General features: G+C 42.3%; 1 protein-coding gene across 1 annotated transcript in view; it reads left to right on the top strand.

Moving 5' to 3' along the window:
* The window catches only part of PDE10A (phosphodiesterase 10A), a 309,295-nt gene that overhangs the window by 223,586 nt on the left and 59,064 nt on the right, over window positions 1-26,645 (top strand). The window contains exons 6-9 of the mRNA XM_065401635.1: window positions 7,741-7,881; window positions 10,231-10,386; window positions 15,061-15,111; window positions 16,579-16,637. Of these exons, the coding sequence (XP_065257707.1) occupies window positions 7,741-7,881; window positions 10,231-10,386; window positions 15,061-15,111; window positions 16,579-16,637 (407 nt within the window). The remainder of the gene's footprint in view (window positions 1-7,740; window positions 7,882-10,230; window positions 10,387-15,060; window positions 15,112-16,578; window positions 16,638-26,645) is intronic.

Genomic DNA, 26,645 nt, shown 5'->3' with positions numbered 1-26,645 from the left:
CTTGATATATATTTGCCAAGAATTTTTATTGTACAAGAGTTTGAATATGCTCTTATATGTTGGGCTGCCGTGTCCTTTAACAAAAAACAAACAAAACAAACCACTCTGCCTCTATTACCAAATGGAAGAGAATGTGAGATGCAGATATGCTTAAGCTCACTTAATATCAATTTGCTTTATATAGAATTCTCTTGAATGGAAATGTCTTTTCTAGGCATCAAAGTATACAACAATAATTTAGCACTGATGTGTCCATTTAATGTCAATTGGACGTTAAATAATTTTCCATTCAGCATTTTCTGGGCCCATTCTTTCTTCCAGTGTAATTAGCTACAAAACTCTCTGTGAATGAAATAGGGGCAAGATCACATCCTGTGTAATAAAATTTTTTTTTTTTTTTAAATGTTAATTGACTGCTTTATAACGTGTGTACTTACTTTAACCCTAAACTCATTCTAACTGCAAAATCTGGCTTCTGTCTTTGTGAAATAAAAATCCAAAGTGTTCTAAAAATCTGTTATTGTTATTGCTTAATGGAGCAGGAGTATTTTTTAAAAAAAGAAAAAGAGCAACTGAATGGCTCACTAGTTGTTAATGAAACAGGTCTCCAGTTCAAATGCAGCCCAAGGAAACTTTTTATCATCTGATGACTGCTTATGTAAAATGTATTTGGCGATTTACCAGGTTCCCAATGGCTACAGCACAGCAACCACAATAAGAGCTGGCATGAATTGGCTCCTTTGTTATCAGTATCATCTGAAAGGCCAATGACTGACTAAGCCCGTGGACTGAAGTTCCCCTTTAGCCTTAGAAGTGGATCTTCCAGGAGATGGTTGAGGAACATTGGTAGCACAGTGTGGGGAAACTTAGACTACTGCTGCTCATGCTGTATGATTTCTGTTGATAAACAGAGGGCTTCGGTCTCAGGGGTTCTCAATCTAGCACTTCGATCAAACACTAAAATCACACTTAAAATATCCAACAAATCAGTTTTGCTACAGTAACAGGTACCTGAGAATATTGTCCAGTTGATGAAATTCTTCCAAAATTCATTATAACATGCATCACTCCTCATTATAGTAAACCATAAAACTTGTTAATATATTAGTGTCATGGTGATGATATTATAGTAGAGGTTGTGTATATGTAGAGTACATAAGAAGTTGAGTGGCAGTTGTGTGTTTTGTTTTGTTTTTTTCCCCCCACCACCAGTGAAAGTTGTTTCTTTTTAGCAACTCTTATTTTGTGAGACTCAGAATATGACCAGTGCAGATTTGAGGCCAAAATTTAGCATTCTGTTTTAACAAATTATTATAGTGATAAACTTGGTTTAAATTGGTTTGGTCAATGTTAATTTATAGGCAGCAAAACAAAATAAAAAACCATCACCACACAGCAAAAAATGCAACCAACCAAACAATAACAGCAGCAGCAAAGGTAGTGTGTAGTGTGGCTATAGATTCTTTTTTACAGTCCTGTAACGAAACATGTATTTTTCTTTATCAACTAAAATTTTACAGGCCTTCAATCCTTAATATGAATCCTGGAACATTGAAATACTTCAGAATTCATAAATGATAATGACTGAGCTATTTGAGTTTGAAAAGTGATCACTATTTATGCACAGTAGCACCTTTCAACCAAGATTCATGAGATTTTTTTTGTTTTTGTTCATGGATGGTAAACACTAACGTAAGTCTAAAAAACTGACACTAGAGGGAACATTGTAGAAAAATACTTCGCCTCTTTGTTTGCAAAACTCCTAACTTTTTAGTTCTGACAGAAAAGGGAGGAAGGGAGTTTCCAGTACACTCTGGTGGCCTCTGCAGTAGGGTCAACAGTGAGAGTCTTGAGTCCTACTAACTAGCCACAGTTAATGGAGGGAGAAGTCTGTCACCAAACAGACCTTGCTGAAAGAAGGGGGGATAACGGTCTGTCAACCTTTGCCACTGTCCTACCTGAGTGAAGAGATTTTGTTGCTGCCTCTGGAAGAGGGAATAACAGATCAAGATAGGGAAGAGCAGAGTGGGTTGGAAGGAGCTCTTACTCTCTAGGACACAGGATTGGAATTTCAAGCAAGCTTCCAGAGTTTCAAAATCAAACTGATTCTCCCATTCTTTTGATGTTTACCCATTAATAGAGATGTCTCAGTTTATTGGCCTTGAGGGCACAGAGGAAGGCCTGTGAATGGGATGGAGCATCCTTTATTATGAGATTTTTGTTTGTTTTGCTTTGCTTTGTTGGGTTTTTTTGAGGAGGAAAGGAGGCTTGGGGTTGCCTCTGAGAAGAGACAGATTGTGTGTGTAGGGTTTTTATATTTGGTGTTGGACATGCCCCTGGAGTTATGTGGAAGAGCACATTTAATACATCTAATTAATGACTTAATAAAATAGTGATACCATTGCTTTGCTGAATTGAGTTTCACATATGTTCAGCTGTCATCTTGGAGAACCAGATACATTTAACGGGGGCGGGGGGGGGGGGAGGTCAGGAGATTGGTTTGAAACAAACTGTTAGCTTTAAAGTCTGCAAGAGGCCATCTTGGCTTGTCAGTGTCCCGTTAATTTAATGCAATTTTCATTCATATTCCCACATGTCATATTACATCATTCTTACTCCCATCTTTGTGTGTTTCATGGACCATCTGCATTTTTGGATACTGCACAATGTCAAGCACACTTTCAGTGCTAAACAAATAATACTATTAACACATACCAATAATCATAGTCTTATGTTTTTCTAAATCTTCAGCCCTTCTTTCCCTTAGAAGTGTACAAATTAACAAACAAAACATTTAGAAAGAAAGAAATGTGCATGTAGGTTTATTAGTTTATTTGATTTTTAAAAAAACAAATAAATCGGGGCAGCGGGGGGGGGGGTGAACTGCTTTTTCTGTGTGCTCTGGTTTCCTGAGTTTTATTAAGATTCATTTCTATTCAGATCCCAAGACACCTACTTTCTGTCTGTTGCATAAAATATTCTTCTTGCTTTTATTCAAATAAGCTTAATAACATCAAACTTGGATTAAGTTTTAAGTCTCATGAAAGGCAAGTAGCCATGTAAACGTAAAATTCCTAATTGAATATAATAATGTATATGCATTCCAACAGAGTATAAGAATGTAATTGAAAACAGAATAAAAATGCTTTTCTATTCTGGCAGTGTTTTGCAGGCTTATATGGGTTTATCCAATATATTGAAAGGGAGATTTCTGCTGGATCCTTAAATTTGCGCTCTCACTTCATATAAGTAACTACGCTTGTATAGCAAAAAATCTGACTTGAACAGTTCTCTTGTCCCTTCAAAAGGCCAAACTTAAAAAGAAGTTGTGAATTTATAGGGGTTCAGAGCATAATGTCTCAGATTAGACTTAAGTGAATGAGCACCAATCCTCAGTATTGCACCTGCCTCTACTAGGTGCAGCAGAAGAAAATGGTTGTCTTGTGTATGGTCACTAGCACTTTCCTGTCCAAAGAAGTGTTGTTTCTTCAGATGACGTAAGTAGTATGGAATACAACATGGTGGAATCTATCAGAGCTAAAGGACTATTTATTTATTTATTCTTTTTTTTTTTAATTTTTAAGATAATTTGGTTCCCATCAGTGTGAGAATATCAGACTGATATCACAAGTTACTGAAGGTCTGTATCTACAAAAGAGGTACAGCTTCTCCTCACTACCTCCATCAATGTGCCTCAGTCCTGATCTAGAGGGAGCACAGCATCCAGGCCCATTCTGTACTAAGGGCATGTCCATTCAGAGATCTAGTGAACAGCAAGCCGGGATCAGGGGCGGCTCTAGGTTTTTTGTCGCGCCAAGCAAAAAAAAAAAAAAAAAAACCTCCCGGAATGCCGCCCCTGGAATTGTGCCACCCCAAGCACATGCTTGGTTTGCTGGTGCCAAGAGCCGGTCGTGGCCGGGATGTGTATCTACAGCCTACCAGGCTGCCATGTACTATGTGGCAATGAGGACCCTGCTACCATGAATTAAAAGTTCCATAGTGTGATTTGACATACCACTATTTGTAACAGGATGCAGGATTTCAGTATTTTTTGGTGTCACTCTGATACTGTAACTGCCATGAGAGCTAAAAGTTAGAAACAGTAGATCAAAGTGCACTATGGAACTTTTAGTGCATGGCAGGCTAGTGCACTGTAGATTCACAGCCTTGCTTGCCCTGTCCAAAGTCTCTGCAGTGACAAGCTCTTAACCTCTCTTCTAACACCGTCAACAATCGTTCTAGTGGTATTTATGTGATCTGGATACAGGACTACCATCTAATTTAATGTAGGCCCCTGCAAGCAGATGGCATTTACTTTTATAACGCCCACCCAGAGACACAAGTGAAAGTTTCCATCTCCTCTGATCCAATCCCCTTCTCAGTTTTCATTCCTTCCTCCTACTCTGCTTGAGTTCTGCACGCCCTTCTGCTCCTCTGGCTTGACCATTCGTCTCACCTTCCCAATCATCTCTTTGTCCCCCTTTGCATAGTCAAAACCCCCACCTGACAAAACATTTAATACATGAAAAAATCCACAAGATGCATTAAGCACCCCCAAAGTCAGCTCATGATTCTGTATTTGTACCCGTTGTCCTTCTGGCCCCTTGCTACTCCTTGTCTTTGTGTTTTGTACCTATGTCGTATCTACTTAGATTGTGAACTCTTCAGGATAGGGACCTGTCTTTTTGGTGTTTTAATAACATACTTAGCACAGTTTGGGTGCTGTAAAACAAACAACAATCAGATATAACACAAGAACCTACCAAATGAGGAATCAGTTGGCTGAGACTACTCATAGTGGTAAGCACTGTGTCTGGTAGCGTTTCCAGGATCAGGCCCTGAGATTATAAAATGTACTGGGATTTGCTGCTGCTTTGTCTACAAAGGGTCATTCATATCTAGGGCACTGTAATATTTAAATAATAACAAAATTACTGCTAATCCCTTGATTCAACCTTATGCCCAAACTGAAACCATTTTAGGAAAATAAAAGGGCATCAGAAAGAAGGTGGTGTTTTTGTTCTGGCTTTCAAGGTGATGCTCTGTTCTGAACAGTTTGATTCTCTCATAGCGGAAGAGTACATGCAGTATCACTTTCCACTGTTGGCAAAGGAATCTTTAGGTTTGATATACCTAGGATATAGACAAAAATTCATTAATATTAATTATCCTTAAAAATAATGTTTGTGATAATATTTGAAGCTTGGGAAATTTAATCCCTATAATAGACTTAATGAAAGCAGCATCTGATTGTAAAATTAATCAGTGCAATCAAATGACTGCATATGTGTCTGGACAATTAAGACTTTCTGATGCCTAATGAAAAAGCTTGCAATACATTCTGTTTGGAGAAATTGTTCCCTAAATATTATATATTTTCTGATTTCTGTTTCCATAATTTTTATTAGTAGGGACATTTTGCATGAATAAAGATCTTTCATCCTTAGTATATTTCCTGTCTATTTCTTACCAAAAATCATAATGCTATTTAGCATTACTGTTACTTACTGTATGGAAATCCTGCGTATTATTATTGGTTCAAACAGTTTTATTTAATTTTGCTATTGAAATAAATCAAACCATTTGGACTAATGGTTTCAGCACCAAACTAGTAATAAGCCATCCCTTACCTATTTAAAAAGAGTCTCTTCAAAAAGTGCTTTTGGTTTTATTAATGAAAAGAATGTATAAAAAAGGATGGTCCAGTGGCTAAAGCACTAGGCTTCAGATTTGGGAAGCCAGAATTTGTTTCCATGCTCTGCCACAGACTTCCTGTGTGACTGGAAAGTCACCTAGCCTCTCTGTGTCTCCGTTCCCCATTTGTAGAATGAGTATGATAGTACTGCCCTACCTCACTGCGGGTGGGTGTGATGGCACTCAGATACTATGGTATCAGGGGCCATATAATTACCTAAAGTAGATAAAGATAAGGGCATGAAATCCTGGCCCCTTGAAGTCAATGGATATTTTGCTATTGATTTCAATAGAGCCAGGATTTCACTTAAGATTTGAAATATCATTCTGCTTCCTGTGTATATAACCGTCTTATATGACCGTTATACTGACAATCACTAACATGTTGCTTTATTGTTTTGCCATTCAACTTTGGATGTCTGACTATTTGAGAAATAAAAAGAAATTATTTTAAAGGGGAAGTGGTTAGGAGCAGGGAAGAGAAAATAACGTTCTGACAGTAGAGAACGGTATATATGTGGATTTATTTTTACTAACAAGCAAAGAGTAAATTAAGTTGAACGCTCCTCCTTTCTAGAAATACAACTTAAATAATTATTTAACCCATTAAACACAATTTTAGCTAATTTTCTTGCTGATACGCGTGATTCTCTCAGTATTTCAGCCACTAGTGGCAGCCTGTCAGATGCTTTTGAGTGACCGAGCAAACCTTCAAATCGTACAGCTAGTACAGTGTCAACTGGCTAATGAAGAAAGCCAAATAGCTCTGAAGTAGTGACCAACAAAAAACAGTAACTCAAACAGCACTGTCATTGCAATAACAAACAGGCAAATAGTACTAAACTGTGGGCTAGTTCCTTATTGAAGATAATGGTGCTACTTTGATTCATGGGAGGCCGGGAAATTGTTTCATGCATCTAGCAATAAATACCTTACAGAAAGCCATAACTACTTCCATAGACTCATGAAATGGAAGATGGTGATCATCTAGTCCATTTCCCTTCCTGTAAGGAATAATCACATGCTGTATGTAGTTGATCCTAAAATCCTTGTGAACACAACTCTCCTAGACTCCCAATGGGAGATGGGCACCCGGAGGGCTGGCAGGTTAGCCTCTGTTTATGCTTGTGGTTGTGTTAAAATCTATTTATTTTTTTGTAATTTAATGTTTGATTTTAAGAATAAAGAGGAAAAAAATAGGTGTTCTAGTTTAGTCTCCCTTAGGCCTTGATGCTGCAGTTGGATCTATGTAGCCAGCAGCTTTTTCCTGTGCTGACCTCATTTACTTTACTAATGCTACCTTGGTTTATACTTCAGCGTTATAAAAAAAAAAAAGTCATTGTTTTGTGGAAGGCTTTCATAAAGTGAAAGTTGTCATAACTAATTCTGAGTCTTCAGCAACATAATCAGCTCAGATTGCTCTTGGGTAGCAAAGGCAGCAAATCAGAATGCATGCAGGGGGACACGTTCATACTTGCTCAGAGGCCCCACTGTCGTCAGTTGTGCTCCACATGGGTTCAAATATCGATCTGCCTGGATACAATTGCAGGTTCAGGGCCAAAGCCACCTGACCATGGAGACAGAGGTGGGGAAGTAACGGGAAAGAGAAATTAGAACTTGGAGTTATCTGTGTTTGTTAAAACTTTTCTTTGAAAAGATGGAAGTAAATGTATCCTTGACAAAAGAGTAGTTTTCTGTTATCTGGTCACTTACTGCTCTGGAGTTCTATACGATACGTAATGTATTCAAAAGGGCAGAATCGATTTCGGATGTAAGTGAGCACAGCTGATATTGACTACAATAGGTGTTGCATCCACTTACGCCAGGGCTGAATTTGCTATTATCTCTTGACGCAGTTGTTGACAGAATTAAACTGAGTCCATCAGTCCACCTCAGTTTCATTGTCGTCAGCTCAAAAATGGATCTACCTAAATTATTTTAATTTATCCTTTAATTCTTCTTATTATTTATTGTACATAATAACACAAATTACTGTGCAAATACAGTGAAACTTTCTAATGGCATTTTCTTTCTTCTTCTGATTAGAGCCTGTGTGTGTTCACACCTCCGGGAGCTAAGGAAGGACAACCACAGCTCATTCCTGCAGGGCCCATTGCACTTGGCACCACAATATCTGCATATGTAGCCAAATATAGAAAAACTTTGTTAGTAGAAGATATTCTGGGGGTAAATTGCTTTCTCTTTTTAAAGAGATACATACATGTTTTTTTCCCCAAAAAATTTATTACTTGAAATGTAAACTGGATTATTCATACAGTAAATAATTTACATTGCTACTAGTAGTGTCTGACCAGAAGCATGAATTCTCTATGTCTGGATTAATTTAATAAAAACTCTTCCCTATATATTTTTTTTAACTTTTGCAAATGTTATCCATTTTTAAAAAAAATAACTTTTTTGTGCCAGAAAAGGGAAATAACACTTCTGTGCAATAAAAATCCATGGGGGAAAAAAAGCATGATCAGCCAAAAATTCCCTTGCTAGCCCTCAGAACAGGCATTACGCCAAGCCCAAATGCTAAAGTGACTGGCACTCTATTAACTTGCACATAGCCAACCAAATTTTGATTTAATACATGACACTACTTGACTGCATTACTTTAAAATTTCCTCAGTAGTTTTCATTTAATACCTTAATGTTTTATATATGTATATTTCATATTCATAATCAAATTCTAGAGTTTTTGTGGGGGAAAATGTATGAATGATGTCTTCTGGTTTACACTCTCACCAGAGCACCAGTATAGCATGGCAGCTTTTCTCTTATCAAATAGATCTTTATTTGCAAAGATTGTGCATATCCATATGTGCCGACTCATTCATCTTCGGCTCAGAAGAAATCTTTTCTGTTTAGTCTATGTTCTTCTAGAATTCAGGCTCTCCACCTCAGCAGAGAGTGAGCATGTTACGGTGGCCTGTGGGTTGGATTTGGGAAAAGTGCAAGGGCTGCTTCCACTGGGCATGTTTTCCTTTCCTCCCAGACCCCTTATTCTTGTTTGCTTTTCTACAAGGGGGTTATTGATCATGGTGAATGGGTTCCAGAGGCTTTGGGAGTGTTTCAACCAGGGGATGCAGCAGGCCCTTATACACTGACTTGCATGATCCCTCTTCAAGTAAGCAGGCACTAAAAGAGTCTGCCAGTGGAAGTAGGATCCTCCTGGTATGTTCCTTCCTGACAGCCTGAAGTTCTCCACATTCTCCTTCCTTTGGGGTTGCCTGAGGGAGGGATTATTTACCATTGGTTAGTGTGACAATTGCTTTCAGGCGATGGGTGACATTCAGATTGACCCTCGCTGTCATGCTCAAGGGGAAACTGATCACCTTATTTGGGGTGAGGAAGGCATTTTTTTTGCTACTACAGCACATTGGCCAAGCTAGGAGGGGTGTTCTCCTTTCCCTGGAGCACACTGCAAGGATCATCTGTTCAGAGTAGAGGATTAAAGGGCTAGTGCTCAAGAGTGCGGGCCCACAGTTACAACTTGGGATTAGTTACAACCCCAGTAAAAAAATAACATATGGGCAATTTTTCTATTCATGATAAGTTCCCTTTCATGGGGCATTTGGTCTGTAAAGCCTGGGGCAATCTTATTAATGGCAAACCTTTGTGGTAGCAGTTCGTTGTCATGACATTCTTTCCTGTAACTTTTGCACAAGTTTCAGAACAGGTATACTAAGGATGGGTGGTAAAGCACAATAAGTTATGGGGAAGAGCCTTTCTGTCTTGCATAGGTGTAGAGAGAAAACACTTTTGTCCTCAGTATTGGGATAGTTTGGGAATTGTTAGTGCAGATTTGTGTCTCCATGGGGCCTTTGGCACCTAGTGAGTGCCTTAGGCTTTGATTACTTACTCCCACAGAGGCTATTGCCTGCTTGGTAACCCTGTGGTTTGAGTTGCTGCAATTCAATTCAGAGGCTATGTCTACACTACTGCAGGATTGACGCTGCTGCAATCAATGCACTGGGGATCAATTTAGCGGGTCTAGTGAAGAGTGCTCTCCCGTCAACTCCAGTGTTCCACCGGAACGAGAGGAATCAGGGAAGTTGACGGGAGAGTGTCTCCCATCGACCCAGCGCAGTGTAGACACTGCAGTAAGTCGACCTAAGCTACGTCGACTCCAGCTACGTTATTCATGTAGCTGGAGTAGCATAACTTAGGTTGACTTATCGCTGTAGTGTAGTGGCCGCAGTTACCAGTCTATTTAGTTTTCTTTCTGCCATTGTCCAGACTAGCCTCAGCAATAAAATATTATTTCTGCTGAGTGTGAGGGTAAAAGAGATGTACTTAAAAAAAAAATACAAAACTTGCATCTGTTACTATAACCGACTCTAACTTTGGATAAGGTCATTTCTATTTGTAAAATAACCATGGAGAGACATTTTTGATTGAATTATTGAATGTGAAGGGTTTAGCTGTTTGTGCTAAGTGGTTCAGCCAGCTGAGAGAGAAATGTTGATTTATTTTTTATATTAATGTTATAATATTTACATTTGATGAAATGTTGTTTGCACTTTTTAGGATGAACGATTTCCCAAAGGTACTGGACTGGAATCAGGGACTCGTATCCAATCGGTTCTTTGTTTGCCGATTGTCACTGCAATTGGTGATTTGATTGGTATCCTGGAGCTTTATCGGCATTGGGGCAAAGAAGCCTTCCATCTCAGTCACCAGGAGGTAAGGCCTAAAATGCTGCAACTGTTTTATTTTAAATTTCCCTCTTGGAGGTGATGCCAGCTACTTCTGACCCCAGACTTCCTTCTTTCTTTCCTCATTTTGTTTTGATATTTTTTGTAATTGAGCCTTGTTACATACTTGGAGAGTGGGCTTTATAAGGCTGGTTGATGCTCATTGGTATTCTGAGTGGGAAGATTCATTTCATACACACAAAATTCTCTAATTGTTTCGTTCCATCTTGTGGGAATAATTTCAAGTATATTGTTATCAATTGTTCATTGATTATGACTTTTAAAATAATAGATTTTATAGATGTTGTCAACACCTTTATGGAAGGGTAGATCAGAGAAAGCTCAGGCTATTACACGTGCATGAACTAGTGTTACAGAATGAAGCTGCTCCTGTTTAAAAGGACGTTACCAAGTTACCCAGAGCTCAAATGGTCAGCTTTTAAAAAGCATTTATTCTTCGAGTACTGTGCTTATGGGTGCTCCCCTTCAAGTGTGCATGTATTACATGTATCTTTGATCAGAGATGTTTGGTAGCAGTGCCTGTTAAGGGTCCTCCCCCACCCTCCTTTTGGGAGGTTTTCCCTCCAGATGAGGGGGTATGCCAGGATCACCAAGATTCATCTGTTGCCTCACCTACCAATAGGCTATCCTGGTCAGCAGCAGACATTCCTGGTGCATTCCTTATCTGGGGGCATGCACATTCCTCAGAAATGCAATTTCTGCTCAGCCCTTAAGAGCTGAGGTGTAGTGCTATTCGAGGTGTGGTAGCTGAGTGATTAAGGTCCTTGACTACTAAGGTCAGAGGTTTGAATCTTGCTCAGTCTCCCACAGAAAAGCCACCTCCAGTACACCCGGGGCAAAATGAATATTTGATCCATTGGGTTAGGACAGTCAAAGGCAGTTGGACATGATGATGGCCACATCACTCCCTTGTGTACTGTTGGCTATAAAATTGACATGCCTTAACCGCATCAGTCCAATGGCTTGGAAAACTGAGAGATTAGACTGCAATTCTTCATCATAGAGAGCTCTCTTCACCCAGCCTCAGACCCAGATTATGAGTTTCCAAGTGAACAGAGTGCCCTTTCTACCATGACACCGCATTCTGGGAATGCCTTTCAGAAAAGGAGTTTTACATCTCCTCACAAAGAGCCTGTTTGAAAAAGATCTTGGTTTTCTCATAAGTTAACCATGTCCAAGCCCTCAGGTTCTGGGTTGGGTACTATTTGAGGCTCCATGCTCCTCCTGTACCAATAGTGCTTTTAAGACTCTGAGTTCCTCTAGGAGCCCTGATTCCAAGTTTGCATCAGTACCTAAACCATTTTTGGGACCATCAAAACACAATCAGGGCAGCAGAGAGAAACAGCTTGCTTCTAGCAAGATGGTACCGATGGACCTTCCTCCACAACCTCTGGTACCTAGCACAATGACTCCTTCAGTCGAAAAAGCCATCTCAGACCACACTCTCTTTGAGGCAGTGAACATTGTTGGTACCGACGACTTCCATTGCAACACACTCATCCAGGTAGACTCCTCTCTCTGTACCGCTAACCCACATGGTCTTGCAGGAGTTTAGGTATTCCAACTACCTGTTAGTTTCAGATGATCCTGAGTCTCCCCTCCCCTGATGAGTACTGAGCATTTATTGGTGCCAGATTTGACACAGCTGCTGGAATTACATGTCTCCTTGGGACCACCTGGCTCTCCACTTGAACTTGGAGGTTATAAGAACAGGTTACTGCATTCATTTTACCTGCATCTCCTACCTCACCCCCTTTCCTTGTCCATTTTCAAAGCTCCCTCTCACAAATACTTGAGACAGGAAATCAGTTCCCTTCTATGCTTAGGAGCCATAGAACCAGTTCCTGCTCAGCATGGGGAGAAGGGATTTTACTCCCAAGTATTCTCCACTCCCATAGAAGAACGGAGAGTGGAGACCTATTCTAGAGCTAAGACTCGAGAACATCTTAGTGAAAGCACAGACATTCGGGATGGGGACCGTTGCAGCTAAAAAGTCCATCATTGGATCCCGGTGAATGGTTTTTGGCCCTCGACCTTCAGGATGCATATTTTCATATCACGATTCACCCATCTCACAATGAGATTCCTTTGGTTTCTGGTCAGCCAAGACCACTTCCAGTGTTGGGTACTTCCATTCGGCCTTTTCTCTGCTCCAAGAGTATTCTCAAAGGTATTGGCAGTGGTTGCTGTCTGTCTGTGTTGGAGGGTGATGATAGTTTTTCCATACCTCAACAATTGGCTGCTCAAAGGCTGGTCTTTCTGTGAGGTTCTTTCCACCATGAAGACAGCTTTGTCCTTTTCCTCAGGCTATGTCTCCAGGTCAGTGTAGAAAAGTCCACTTTGCCCCCTGTACAAAGGATAGAATTCATAGGGGCCTCCTTAGACACAGTAGCAACCAGAGCTTACCTCCCCATGGACTCATTCTCAACTCATTCAAACCTCATTGCAAAGATTCAAATAAGCCCCCAGACTTTGACAAGAAATAGTCTTCAGCTTCTGGGACATACAAAGGTAGACGCTGCCATAACGTATTATGCAAGATGATGCCTTCTCTGCTTCCAGTTTATATACTGAACAAACAGTCTGAAGAACCTTCACAATGTCTGTGCCAGCATCCCCTTTATCCAGCCAGCTCCAACCATCACCATAAAGACAAATTTAGCTTTGTCGTTGGGTTGGGAGGCTCATCTAGGGACATATACCATTCAGGGCAGATGGTCTGCCCAAGAAGGCCATTTACACATCAACCTTCTGGAGCCGAGGGCAGTCAGGAATCCGAGACAAATCTGTTAATATCGTGACAGACAGCATAGCTTGCATGTTTTACATCAACCAACAATGGTTGGCAAGATCCCCTTCTCTTTGTGCCAAAGTAATAAAGCTATGGAACTACAGTTACTACACAGGGTGAGTAACCTCCCCTTCCCTAGAGTAACTTCAACGGTTAATAAAACCATACTTCTTGTAGGTCTTACACATATTTTGTTCTGTACAAAGCTGTGTATATATTGGACAATTTGTTTACATTTGGGACCTACTTTAAACTAATTGCCACATTTCCAATAATTCATTAGCTTTTTGTTTAAGAAATAAATAATGCTGCATAAAATGTTTTAGTTCTAATCTAAGAATTTTTAAGGTAGCTTGTATCCTTTTAATCTTTTTAATTTTATCTCACAAAACATCTTATGCCATAGTTATGCAGTTAAAAAAGCTACAGTATCTTCTATAGGAAATATGTATATTAATAGAGCAGCGGTTCTAAAATTTTAGGAACCCGAGGACCCCCATTTTGATGTAAAAATTTTTGGGCACCCCCAAACCTCCCTCTCAGCCCTTGCCCCTTCCCCAAGGCCAAGCCTCTGCCCCGCCCCTTCCCTGAGGCCCCACCCCTGCTCACTCCAGCCCCCCTCCCTCTGTTGCTTGCTCTCCCCCACCCTCACTCACAGGAGTGGATGCAGGGTGCGAGCTCTGGAAGAGAGTTTGGGTGCAGGAGGCACTAGGAAGGGAGGGGGAGGAGTTGATCAGCGGGGCCCGCGGACCCCCTGGGATACCCTCGGGGAACCCCAGTGGTCCGTGCACCGCAGTTTGAGAAACGCTGTAATAGTGTATATGGCAGTAGACTTTTTACAGTTCTGTTTGTTCCCAACAAAACCTGTGTGCTCTGAGGACAGGAGAGTCTGCCTGATAGCACATCTCATTTAAACTTATTTAAACTTAGTTAACTACAAATTACATGACATTTGTTTGAAATGTTGTACAGAAACTGACATATTTTAAACAGTAGTCTTGTTTTAGTGATCATATCTGATTCTTCTGCAACACAAATGGCAATGAAAAAAGCAATGCCTGTCCACAAGCAGAGATTTTCCCTTAGAAATATTAGTTGTTTAATGGATTGTTCCTCACAAAGAATATTTCATTGTCATGGGATCTTTCATTGTGTGGCAGAAACATTTTAACAATGTATGAAATGTAGTTTTTAAAGCCCCTCGTGAGTTCTTGGAAGGGCTGCTTCTGTCTTGTATTTGTTGGGGGTGAATCATAGACTCATAGACTTTAAGGTCAGAAGGGACCAATATGGTCATCTAGTCTGACCTCCCGCATGATGCAGGCCACAAAAGCTGACCCACCCACAACAGAATCTTCCAGCCTGCGACCCCTGCCCTATGCTGCGGAGGAAGGCGAAAAACCTCCAGGGCCTTTGCCAATCTACCCTGGAGGAAAATTCCTTCCCGACCCCAAATATGGCGATCAGCAGAACCCCGAGCATACAGGCAAGATTCTACAGCTGGACCCTCATTTTACCCGCGATCTTTCATGCTGCCTCTGGAGAGCACAGCTCTGTGAGCCTCCCAATGGCACAAAACAAATGAGAAGTATTAAACACTTCCTGTGTGTGACCTGAATACTCTTTTAGAACAATGAACCACTGGTAGTCATGTTACACCTTTAATAAATTCATTGTCTGTCCTCCCTCCCCCGCAAAATATAGTTCCCTGTCGGTGATCTAAAACATCTCAGCAGGTGAAGTGTTAGAATATTCAAAGACATTTAGCAGCTGGATCAAAAAAAGGTATGATAGAACTGGTTTGAAATTTACTGGACTTCCTCAAAGTTAGTTTCTTATATTTTGTTTCAGGTTGCAACAGCAAATCTTGCATGGGCCTCGGTAGCAATACATCAAGTACAGGTGAGTCTGAATTCATAGACTAGGCTCATAGGGACCATTGTGATAATCTAATCTGATCATGTGCATAATACAGGCCATAGGACAGCCCTGAATTAATTCCTGTTTGACCTAGAACAAGGCCCAGATTTTAAAGGTATTTAGGCGTTGCTGTGCTCAGCTTTGCAACACCTGATTTAGGAGCCTAAAACATATATTCAAAAGGGATTTAGGAGCCTAAATCCCATTGTCTGTCCCCTTGATTAAGTGCCTAAATCCATTTTGAAAAATAAGATGTAGACTCCTAAACCAGACTCAGTGCAGCAATGCCTAAATTCCTTTAAAAGTCTGAGCCCATAACTTAGAAAACTATGTAATCTTGATTTAAAAGTTGGCAGTGATGGAGATTCCACCAGCACCATTGGTAAATTGTTCCAATGGCTAATTGTCCTCACTGTTAAAAATGTGTGCCTTATTCCAGTCTGAATTTCTTTTTTTCAACTTCATCCATTGGATCATGTTATACCTTTGTCTGTTAGACTCAAGAACCAATTATCAAAATTTTGTTCTCCAGAGATTGTGATCAAGTCATCCCTTAGCCTAATTGTTAATTGTTTTCATAGCACTTTTAAGGAACCATAGAGTAAATCTAAGTAGAAACTGTGGGTCTGATTCTTCACATTTTGTGTATTTATTTATGTACACTTTGCACATGCATAAAGCATTATCAGATTAGAACGGTATTTTATGAAATAAAAGGTGCATAGCGGTAAAGGTCCGTTTTCTTTATTCTTTCTGCAAAGCTCCCTGCACATTCTAGGAGTAAAATTCTTTTGTCAACTAATATGAAATGAATATGAAATCTGGTGAAGTAGCAATGGGGTTCAAAGTCCTCACTTCATCTAGCAATATTTTCCTTTCCCTGCACTGTTAATTGTATTCGGTCTCTGTAATCCTGTTGACTTCCCCAAAGAAAGAGCATGGGAAAGGGGAGTCTAGCAATTCTGCTTCACTTCACTCATTTGATGCCTTTATGGGCTTCTTTTGACAAGCTGAGAGAAGTGATGAAGGAACAGGATAAGGGATAAAGGAAACAAATGCTATTAGCATTCCCAGCAAGGCTGTAGAATTTGTTATGGAAGGGCAGTAGTTAAGTTGATTTCATAGCAGGACCCAAAGATGCCAGTCAATGGCACCTCAAATTTTACAGCACTGAACAATAGGCAGTATTTTTTTTTTAGCAGAGATGCAGAAATGTATTGTTCATCCATGTTAACATATCCACAGCGCTGCAAAAAGATATTTAAACTTGTAGTCTGACACACAAATCTGTATTAGCTTTTTGGTGCATTTTACAGTGTTGTTATATGTAGTTGCTTACACTTGTTTGTTTATATACAGATTAGACCAATAAAATGTTTGTCCTACAGTTTCACTATGAGTGTAGTGCTCTCCTGGCATAAGCAACAATGTATAATGTGTTTCCCTCAGGTGTGCAGGGGTCTTGCCAAACAGACTGAACTGAATGACTTCCTGCTTGACGTATCAAAGTAAGTGTGATTTGCAACAAGACCGTTTCAGCTGAATAATTGCTTCTGTGACAGGCTCCTTTTTTGATAAGTGAAAGTTACCAATTCATATTTTTCCTTGGCAATGTGTATGTTTGTCCTTCCCTTCCATTTTCCCTGTTGGGTTATGGGTTTCCTCTATCTACATATGCTCCTTTTTCAATTCTGCTCGAGGCTTTCTCTTGTACAATACAAGTACACCTCTACCCCGATATAACGCTGTCCCCGGGAGCCAAAAAATCTTACCGTGTTATTGGTGAAACCGTGTTATAACGAACTTGCTTTGATCCTCTGGAGTGCGCAGCCCCCCCCCCCCCCCGGAGTACTGCTTTACCGTGTTGTATCCGGATTCGTGTCACTTACTGTATTTATTGTGTCTTCTGATCATTACACTTCAAATCTAAGACATTTTACCACATTTCTACTGTTTTGTAGAAATATGTGAAGTTGCTAATGTTTAGAATGTAATTGGAGATGGCCACAGCACATATGCATTCTTTTACATCCTTATTAGAATTTGGAGTCCATTGCTTATTAAAATTTAGAGTCCACTGCTTCCCTATAATTCAGCTATGCATTTAATTAGGAAAATAGTAAAAGAAATAATAAACATGAGTAACATGTTAATGTGGCTGTTAAAATCATAGTTGGCATTTACTTTGTCCCACAGGTTGACTGTGTATTGTGTGAAGAAGTACTTCCTTATATTTGTTTTAAATCTACTGTCTATTAATTTCATTTGGTGATCCATGGTTCTTATGAAGGTATAAATAATGCTTCCTTATTCACTTTCTCCACACCATTCATGACTTTACAGACCTCTGTTATATCCCCCCCTGAGTTGTCTCTTTTCTAAGATGAACAGTCTAAGACTCTTTAATCTCTCCTCATATGGAATCTGTTCCATACCCCTAATCATTTTTTGATGCCTTTCTCTGTACCTTTTCCAATTCTAATATATCTTTTTTGAGATGGCGTGACAAGAACTACATGCAGTATTCAAGGTGTTGGTGGACTATCAATTTATACAGTGGCATTATGATATTTTCTGTCTTACTATCTATAACTTTCCTAATGGTTTGTAACATTCTTTTAGCTTTTTTGACTGCCAATGCACATTGAGCGGATGTTTTCAGAGAATGATCCACGATGACTCCAAGATCTCTTTATTGAGCAGTAATAGCTAACTTAGACCCCATCATTTAATATGTATTGTTGGGATTATGTTTTCCAATGTGCATTACTTTGCATTTATCAACACTGAATTTCATCTGCCATTTTGTTGCCCAGTCACCCAGTTTTGAGAGATCCCTTTGTAACTCTTCGCAGTCAGCTTTGGACTTAACTATCTTGAGTAATTTTGTTTCATCTGCCAGCTTTGTACCTCACTGTTTACCCCTTTTTGAACAGCACAAGTCCCAGTGCAAATCCTTGGGGGACCCTGCTATTTACCACTTTACTTTGTGAAAACTGACCATTTATTCCTACCATTTGTTTTCTATCTTTTAACCAAATACTGATCCATGAGAGGACAGTCTCTCTTATCCCGTGACTGCTTACTTTGCTTCAGAGTCTTTGATGTGGGACTTCGTCAGATGTTTTCTGAAAGTCCACTGTCTCAACTGGATCACCCTTGTCCACATGTTTGACACATTCAAAGAATTCTAATAGATTCATGAGGCATGATTTCCCTTTACAAAAGTCATGTTGACTCTTCCCCAACATATCGTGTTCATCAATGTGTCTGATAATTCTGTTTTTTACTATAGTTTCAACCAATTTGCCCAGTATTGAAGTCAGGCTTACCGGCCTTTTATTGCCAGATCACCTCTGGTACCTTTTTAAAAAATTGGTGTTACATTAGCTATCAGCCAGTCATCTATTACAGAGGCTGATTTAAGTGATAGGTTACATACCATAGTTAGTAGTCTGCAATGTCATATTTGAGTTCCTTCAGAACTCTTGGGTGAATACCATCTGGTATACCGGTAACTTAATAATGTTCAATGTATCAGTTTGTTCCAAAACCTCCTCTATTGACACCTTAATCTGAGACAGTTCCTCAGATCTGTCACCTAAAAAGAATGGCTCAGGAGTGCCAATCTCCTTCACATCCTCTGGAGTGAAGGCGGATGCAAAGGATTCACTTAGCTTCTCCACAACAGCCTTGTCTTTTTTGAGTGCTCCTTTAGCACCTCGATCATCCAGAGATCCCACTGATTGTTTGGCAGGTTTCTTGCTTCTGATGTGTTTTAAAAAAAACTTGCTCTTAGTTTGTGTGTCTTTTGCTAGTTACTTTTCAGATTCTTTTTTGGACTGTTTAATCATACTTTTATATTTCACTTGCTAGAGTTTATGCTACTTTCTATTTTCCTCAGTAGGATTTGACTTCCAATTTTTAAAGGATGCCTTTTTGCCTCTAACCACCTCTTTTACTCTGCTTTTTAGCCATGGTAGCATTTTTTGGTCCTCTTGCAGTTCTTTTTATTTGGGGTATCCCTTTAATTTGAGCCTTTATTATGGTGTATTTAAATAGTTTCCATGCAGCTTCCAGGCATTTCACTCTTGTGACTGTTCCTTTTAATTTCCATTTAACTAGTTTCCTCATTTTTGTGTAGTTCCCGCTTTTGAAGTTAAAAAATGACTGTGGTGGGTTTCTTTGATATTTCCCTCGGCCCCCTAGGAATGTTAAATTTAATTACATTATGGTTGCTGTTATTGTGTAGTTCATCTATGTTCACCTCTTGGCCCAGATCCTGTGCTCCACTTAGGACTAAATTAAGAATTGATCTCTCCTTGTCGGTTCCAGAGCTAGCTGCTCCAAGCAACAGTCATATCTTGTCTATAAATTTTATCTCTGCATCCCATCCTGAGATGACATGTGTCTAGTCAATTTGGGGTTAGTTGAAATCCCCTATTTTATGGGGTTTTCTGTTTTTGTAGCATGTCTAATCTCCCTGAGCATTTCACAATTACTGTCACCATCCTGGTCAGGTGGTCAGTAGTGTATTCCTACTTCTATACACTTATTATTCAAGCATGGAATTTCTAGTATAGAGATTCTGTGGTACAGTTTGATTCATTTAAGATTGTTACTATATTTGACTCTATGCTTTCTTTTACATATAGTATCCCTCTTTCACCAGCGTGACCTACTCTGTCATTCCTATATATTTTGTACCATGATATTACCACCTCCCATTGATTATCATCATTCCACCAAGTTTCTGTGATGCCTATTATATCAATATCCTCATTTAATACCAGGCACTCAAGTTCACCCATCTTAGTATTTATATTTCTTGAATTCGTATACAAGCACTTATAAAACTTGTCAATATTAAGTTGTCTGCCTTCATGTGTTGTAACTGAATGGGTCTTTTTCATTTGACTGTTTCTCTTCAGCTCTTACTTGTACTTTATCAACTTTTATCCTCCCCTGTTTACTAGTATATAGATTGTCTTCTTAAATAAATCCTCCCCTAAGGGCTGTATCTCTCCAAATCATATGCTCCTCCGCACCTGTTGGCTTTCCCTTAGGCCTTAGTTTAAAAACTCATCTGCGGCCTTTTAAATTTTACATGCCAGCAGTCTGGTTCCATTTTGGTTTAGGTGGAACCCATCCTTCCTGTATAAAATTCTCTTTTCCTCAAAGATTCCAAGTTATTAATAAACCTAAACCTGTTCTCCCAACACCATCATCTCATCCATGTATTGAAACTCTGGAGTTCTGTCTATCTAGCTGGTCCTGAGCATGGAACTGGAAGCATTTCACAGAATACTACTGTAGAGGTCCTGGTCTTTACTCTCTTACCTATCAGCCAAAATTTGGCCTCCAGGATTTCTCTCCTACCTTTCACTTTGTCACTGGTATCTACAGGTACCATGACCACCAGTTCCTTCCCAGCACCGCACATACATCTATCTAGATGTCTCGAGAAGCCTGCAACCTTCACACCTGGCAGGCAATTCACCATGCAGGTCTCCTGGTCATCACAAACCCAGCTATCTGTATTTCTCCAAGGACCATGAGTGGTAACTGCACGACTCAGTGGTATGACGTATCTTTCAGCAATGGACATTACCATTGTGGGAGCTCTTTGCATCTCAGGGGAACCTGAAGTTCTGAGGAAGACCAAACGAGAGAGAGAGAGAGAGCTGATTATCCTGATTACTCCCCAGTGGCCTAGACAGTTCTGGTTTTTGAGCATTCTCCAGATGGCCTCAAGCCCTTGTGTCCATATTCACTTCTTCCCAGACCTACTGACTCAAGATGAAGGCAGAATCAAACACTCCAATCCAGTATTCCTCCGTCTAACAACATGTTATTTGGCTGGATGACGGACATAGAAAAGGCACATTAAGTGGCAGTACAATCCTTAGCAATAGTAGGAAAGATTCCACAAGAAAACACTATGCCACAAAATGGAAAAGAATTCTCTACCTGAGGCAAACATTGGTGAATACCTTCAGAAACTTTTGAAATCCCTACTATTTTAGACTAGCTCCTCTCTTGAAAAACATGAGATTATCCCTCAGCTCTTTGCATGTTCATGTGGTGGCTTTTAGCAGTTTTCAGCCTCTAGTGGGAAGCCCTCCAGTCTTCACCCATCCTACCACAGGAAGGATTTAAAAGGGCTCATCAGAACCTTTCCTCCGGTGCTGAGACCCACCCTGACATGGGACATCCAATCTTGTCTTATCAGCACTGATGAAGACCCAATTTGAACCATTAGTTTCATCCTCATTCACACATCTCTCGATGAAGGTGGCCTTTCTCATGGCAATCACCTCAGGAAGAAGAGTCAGTAAGCTGAATGCTCTTATAGCTGACCATCCATGTATGGGCTTCCATGAGGATAAGGATTTCCTGACTTTAGGATGTAGTCTCCTAAAGTAATCTTGGAATTCCATCTGAGCCAAGTCATACACCCACCTGTCTTCTATCCAAATGCCCATGTCACTAGAGAGGACATAATACTCCACTCTCTGGATGTTCGCCAAGCCCTGGTCTTTTACCTACAGGGATGAAGCCCCTTAGAAAATCTCCCAAACTGTTTGTTTCCTTTGCCAAATACATGAGAAGAGAAGCTGCCTCTTTATAGAGATTTTGGTCTGAATCCTGATACATTACAAACTATCAGTGACTACTCCCTCTCAGGTGGTGAGAGCCATTCAACCAGAACCCAGGTTACCTCAGTAGCCTCACTTTGAGACATCCTTCTAGATATCTACCAAGTGGCAACATGGAGCTCCATCTGTACCTTTAAAAAAAGAACAGGAGTACTTGTGGCACCTTAGAGACTAACAAATTTATTAGAGCATAAGCTTTCGTGGGCTACAGCCCACCTCTTCGGATGCATATAGAGTGAAACATATATTGAGGAGATATATATACACACATACAGAGAGCATGAACAGGTGGGAGTTGTCTTACCAACTCTGAGAGGCCAATTAAGTAAGAGAAAAAAACTTTTGAAGTGATAATCAAGATAGCTCAGTACAGACAGTTTGATAAGAAGTGTGAGGGTATGTCTACACTACGAGAGTAGTTCGATTTTACTTAAATCGAATATGTGGAATCGATATTACAAAATCGAACGTGTGTGTCCACACTAAGGACAGTAATTCGACTTTGTGAGTCCACACTAACGGGGAAAGCGTCGACATTGGAAGCGGTGCACTGTGGGCAGCTATCCCACAGTTCCCGCAGTCCCCGCTGCCCATTGGAATTCTGGGTCGAGCCGCCAATGCCTTCTGGGTAAAAAAATGTGTCGAGGGCGCTTTTGGGTAACTGTCGTCATCCGTCCGTCACTACCGCCCTCCCTCCCTGAAAGCGCCGGCGGGAAATCAGTTCGCGCACTTTTCTGGTCAGTGACAGCGCGGACGCCACAGCACTGCGAGCATGGAGCCCGCTGCGACCATCGCTGCAGTTATGGCCGTTGTCAACACCTCGCAGCTTATCATCCACCTTTCCCAGAGGCAGATGCAGAGAAATCAGGCGAGGAGGCTACGGCAGCGCGGTGAGGGCCTGAAGTCTGAGAGTGGCACAGACCTGTCAGAAAGCACGGGACCCCGCGCCGAGGACATCACGGTGGCAATGGGTCATGTTGATGTTGTGGAACGGTGATTCTGGGCCCGGGAAACAAGCACAGACTGGTGGGACCGCATAGTGCTGCAGGTCTGGGATGAATCACAGTGGCTGCGAAACTTTCGCATGCGGAAGGGGACTTTCATGGAACTTTGTGAGTTGCTGTCCCCTGCCCCGAAGCGCAATGACACCCGGATGCGAGCAGCCCTGACTGTCCAGAAGCGAGTAGCCATAGCCCTCTGGAAGCTTGCAACGCCAGACAGCTACTGGTCAGTCGCGAACCACTTTGGCGTGGGCAAATCTACCGTGGGGGTTGTTGTCATGCAAGTAGCCAACGCAATCGTTGAGGTACTGCTCTCAAAGGTAGTGACCCTGGGAAACGCGCAGGTCATCATAGATGGCTTCGCCGCGATGGGATTCCCAAACTGCGGTGGGGCTATAGATGGAACTCACATCCCTATCCTGGGACCGGAGCACCAGGCCAGCCAGTACATCAACCGAAAGGGCTACTTTTCAATGGTGCTGCAAGCACTGGTGGACCATAGGGGACGTTTTACAAACATCAATGTCGGATGGCCGGGCAAGGTTCATGACGCTCGTGTTTTCAGGAACTCCGGTCTGTTTAGACGGCTGCAGGAAGGTATTTACTTCCCGGACCACAAAGTAACTCTTGGGGATGTGGAGATGCCTATAGTCATCCTCGGGGACCCAGCCTACCCGCTAATGCCCTGGCTCATGAAGCCCTATACTGGCGCCCTGGACACTGAAAAAGAACTCTTCAACTACCGGCTCAGCAAGTGCAGAATGGTGGTGGAGTGTGCTTTTGGCCGTCTCAAGGGGAGATGGAGAAGCTTACTGACTCGCTGTGATCTCAGTGAAACCAATATCCCCATTGTTATTGCAGCTTGCTGTGTGCTCCACAATCTCTGTGAGAGCAAGGGGGAGACCTTTATGGCGGGGTGGGAGGTTGAGGCAAATAGCCTGGCTGCTGATTACGCCCAGCCAGACAGCCGGGCGATTAGAAGAGCCCAGCGGGACGCGCTGTGCATCCGGGAGGCTTTGAAAGCTAGGTTCCTGAGTGAGCAGGGTAACCTGTGACTTTTAAGTTTGTGTACAGAGAAGCTGAACCTGCCCCCGTTTCTTTACCCACTAAATGTTCAGTATCCTCTCCAGTTACATACCCCGTTCCCCCCCTTCCAACACACGTTTAAAAATAAAATCACTTGAATTTTGTTAATGAACACCGTTTTCTTTATTACTGTTTTCGCGGGAAAGTGTTGAACCTGGGACGCAGACTGTGGTGGGGAGCGGGTGTAGTGTAGTGATGCAAATGACGCTTCTAAACTCCAGGAATGACAGGCTCCGCAGTGGTGGACTGGTTGTTTCAACGGAGCCTGCCACCCCTCCTGTTCGGGACTCTGTGTGTGTGTGGGGGCTATGTGACTTTGTGGCAGGGGGAGGACGGTTACAGATCCCCTGCTGCGTGGCTCTGTGATCCAGGATAAGGACCGCTGCATAAGATCTCTAACTGCCCTCCCCCGCCACAAAGTCACAGAGCAACCCCCACCCCCCCACCACAGAACATGAAAACCACCTCCCAGACTGACCAGGGTAACTAGTGACTGCACTGTGGGTGTGCCCTGCTGCTGAACCTGCCCCGGCCTCTGTACCCTGGTAAAGGTGACTGTCCTGTCCAATTACCAACCCCCTTCCCCCCCTTCAAACAGACTCTCCTGTAAAAGAACATGATGGAAACAGTAATTAACAGAAACGTATTTTTTATTAGCAACTACACATGAAACTGGGGGGTGAAACTTGGACGGGGGCTTGGGTGAGGCGGGAAGGAAAGGACTTGTCAAATTTTGGGGAATGAGAGCCTTCTAGTACTAGAGCAGTCTGCAGGGGTGGAGTGAGAGTTTTCACGGACTCTGCCGCCCCTCCTTCTTTGGACTTTGGGTGAGGGGGGTATGGGACTTGGTGGCGGGGGAGGGCGGTTACAGATAGACTGCAGCGGGGCTCTGTCCTCCTGCCTCCGGTCCTGCAGAACATCCACAAGGCGCCGGAGCGTGTCCGTTTGCTCCCTCATTAGTCCAAGCAGCGTTTGAGTCGCCTGCTGGTCTTCCTGCCGCCACCTCTCCTCCCGTTCCATGTGTGATCGGTGCATTTGGGACAAGTTATCCCTCCACTGGGTCTGCTGGGCTGCCTGGGCTCGGGAGCAGCCCATAAGTTCCGTGAACATGTCCTCCTGTGTCCTCTTCTTCCTACGCCTAATCTGCACTAGCCTCTGGGAGTGTGATGCCAGGCTAGGTCGGGAGACAGTCGCAGCTGTGGGATGGGAAAAAGGGAGTGAATTCCTCAGAAAGATAAATTTAGTTGTGAACAAAGAACATAGTCTTTCTCTGTGAACAAGACCATGCACAGCACCTATCACATGCGCACTCAGGACAAGGTCGAATTTTCGGCCTTCGCATTCAGTGCCTGGGGTCTTGCAGTGCAGATCAGAGAAGCGGGGCAGGACACCGGAATTTGTGTAGCAGGCCGACATGGTAAGCCGTAGACTTGTGGCTGCTTAAAACTTTAATAATAGCACTGGTCTCCTTTCACATTGAAAGCAATGCCAGTCCCTGCTGCTAGCAATCCGGCAAGCATGAACTCTGCCCCTGTCCCATCCCCTCACGGCTGTCCCAGGGAAAGATCCCTGTATGCTGCCCCTCTCCCGCCTCCACCGCGTGGCTGTAAACCGCCGGTTACAGTTCTGTACAGGAACAGGCAAGCAGTCCCAATACTAACATTCCCCTACCTAATTCAAAGCAGGTCACCATGAGCGACATCACTCTGATGAGGATTTCAGAGACGGAAAAAGAAAGGATGCTTTGGGAAAGCCTGCAAAGACCAGGGGCCGTATGCCGCCATGCTCTGCAGGGCAATGATCCCGGAGTACTTGCTTGTCTCCTGGCGCGGAAATGTTTGCTACTACGGAGGACCCAATAAGGCCGCTCTCCCCAGGAACCTGATGCAAAGGCTTTCCAATTACCTCCAGGAGAGCTTCGTGGAGATGTCCATGGAGGATTTCTGCTCTATCCCCGGACATATAGACCGGATTTTACTGTAGCTGCACTGGCAGGGACTAAACAGTAGAGCGGCTTGGGCAGAACAATCATGCTAAACCGGACATTGTTAGATTTTTTTTAGTAGTTGCACTGCCAGGGACTGAACCGTTAAGCGCCTAGGGCAAAGTAATCATGCAAAACCCATTGTTAATATTGTTAATATTCCTGTTCTGTAAAAAATAAATGTTTAGATGTTTTAAACACTTACTGAGTGATCCTTCCCCTGATTCTGTGTCCGGGTTAACGGCTGGGGACGGTTGGTAGGGGATCTCTGTAAGGGTGATGAAGAGATCCTGGCTGTCGGGGAAATCAGCGTTGTAAGCGCTGTCGACTGCCTCGTCCTCCTCATCTTCTTCCTCATCTTCCCTGTCCGCTAACATGTCCGAGGAAGCGGCCGTCGACAATATCCCATCCTCAGAGTCCACGGTCAGTGGTGGGGTAGTGGTGGCGGCCGCACCTAGGATGCAATGCAGTGCCTCGTAGAAACGGGATGTCTGGGGCTGGGATCCGGAGCGTCCGTTTGCGTCTTTGGTCTTCTGGTAGCCTTGTCTCAGCTCCTTGATTTTCACGCGGCACTGCGTTGCATCCCGGCTGTATCCTCTCTCTGCCATGGCTTTAGAGATCTTCTCCTAGATCTTTGCATTCCGTCTTTTGGAGCGCAGCTCGGAAAGCACGGACTCATCGCCCCACACAGCGATCAGATCCAAGACTTCCCGATCAGTCCATGCTGGGGCCCTCTTTCTATTCTGAGATTGCACGGCCATCTCTGCTGGAGAGCTCTGCATCGTT

Source organism: Emys orbicularis, chromosome 3, assembly GCF_028017835.1.
Source record: "Emys orbicularis isolate rEmyOrb1 chromosome 3, rEmyOrb1.hap1, whole genome shotgun sequence".
Lineage (NCBI taxonomy): Eukaryota > Metazoa > Chordata > Testudines > Emydidae > Emys > Emys orbicularis.
Note: the sequence above shows the minus strand (reverse complement) of the source record. Positions and strands in the feature narration are given on the sequence as shown.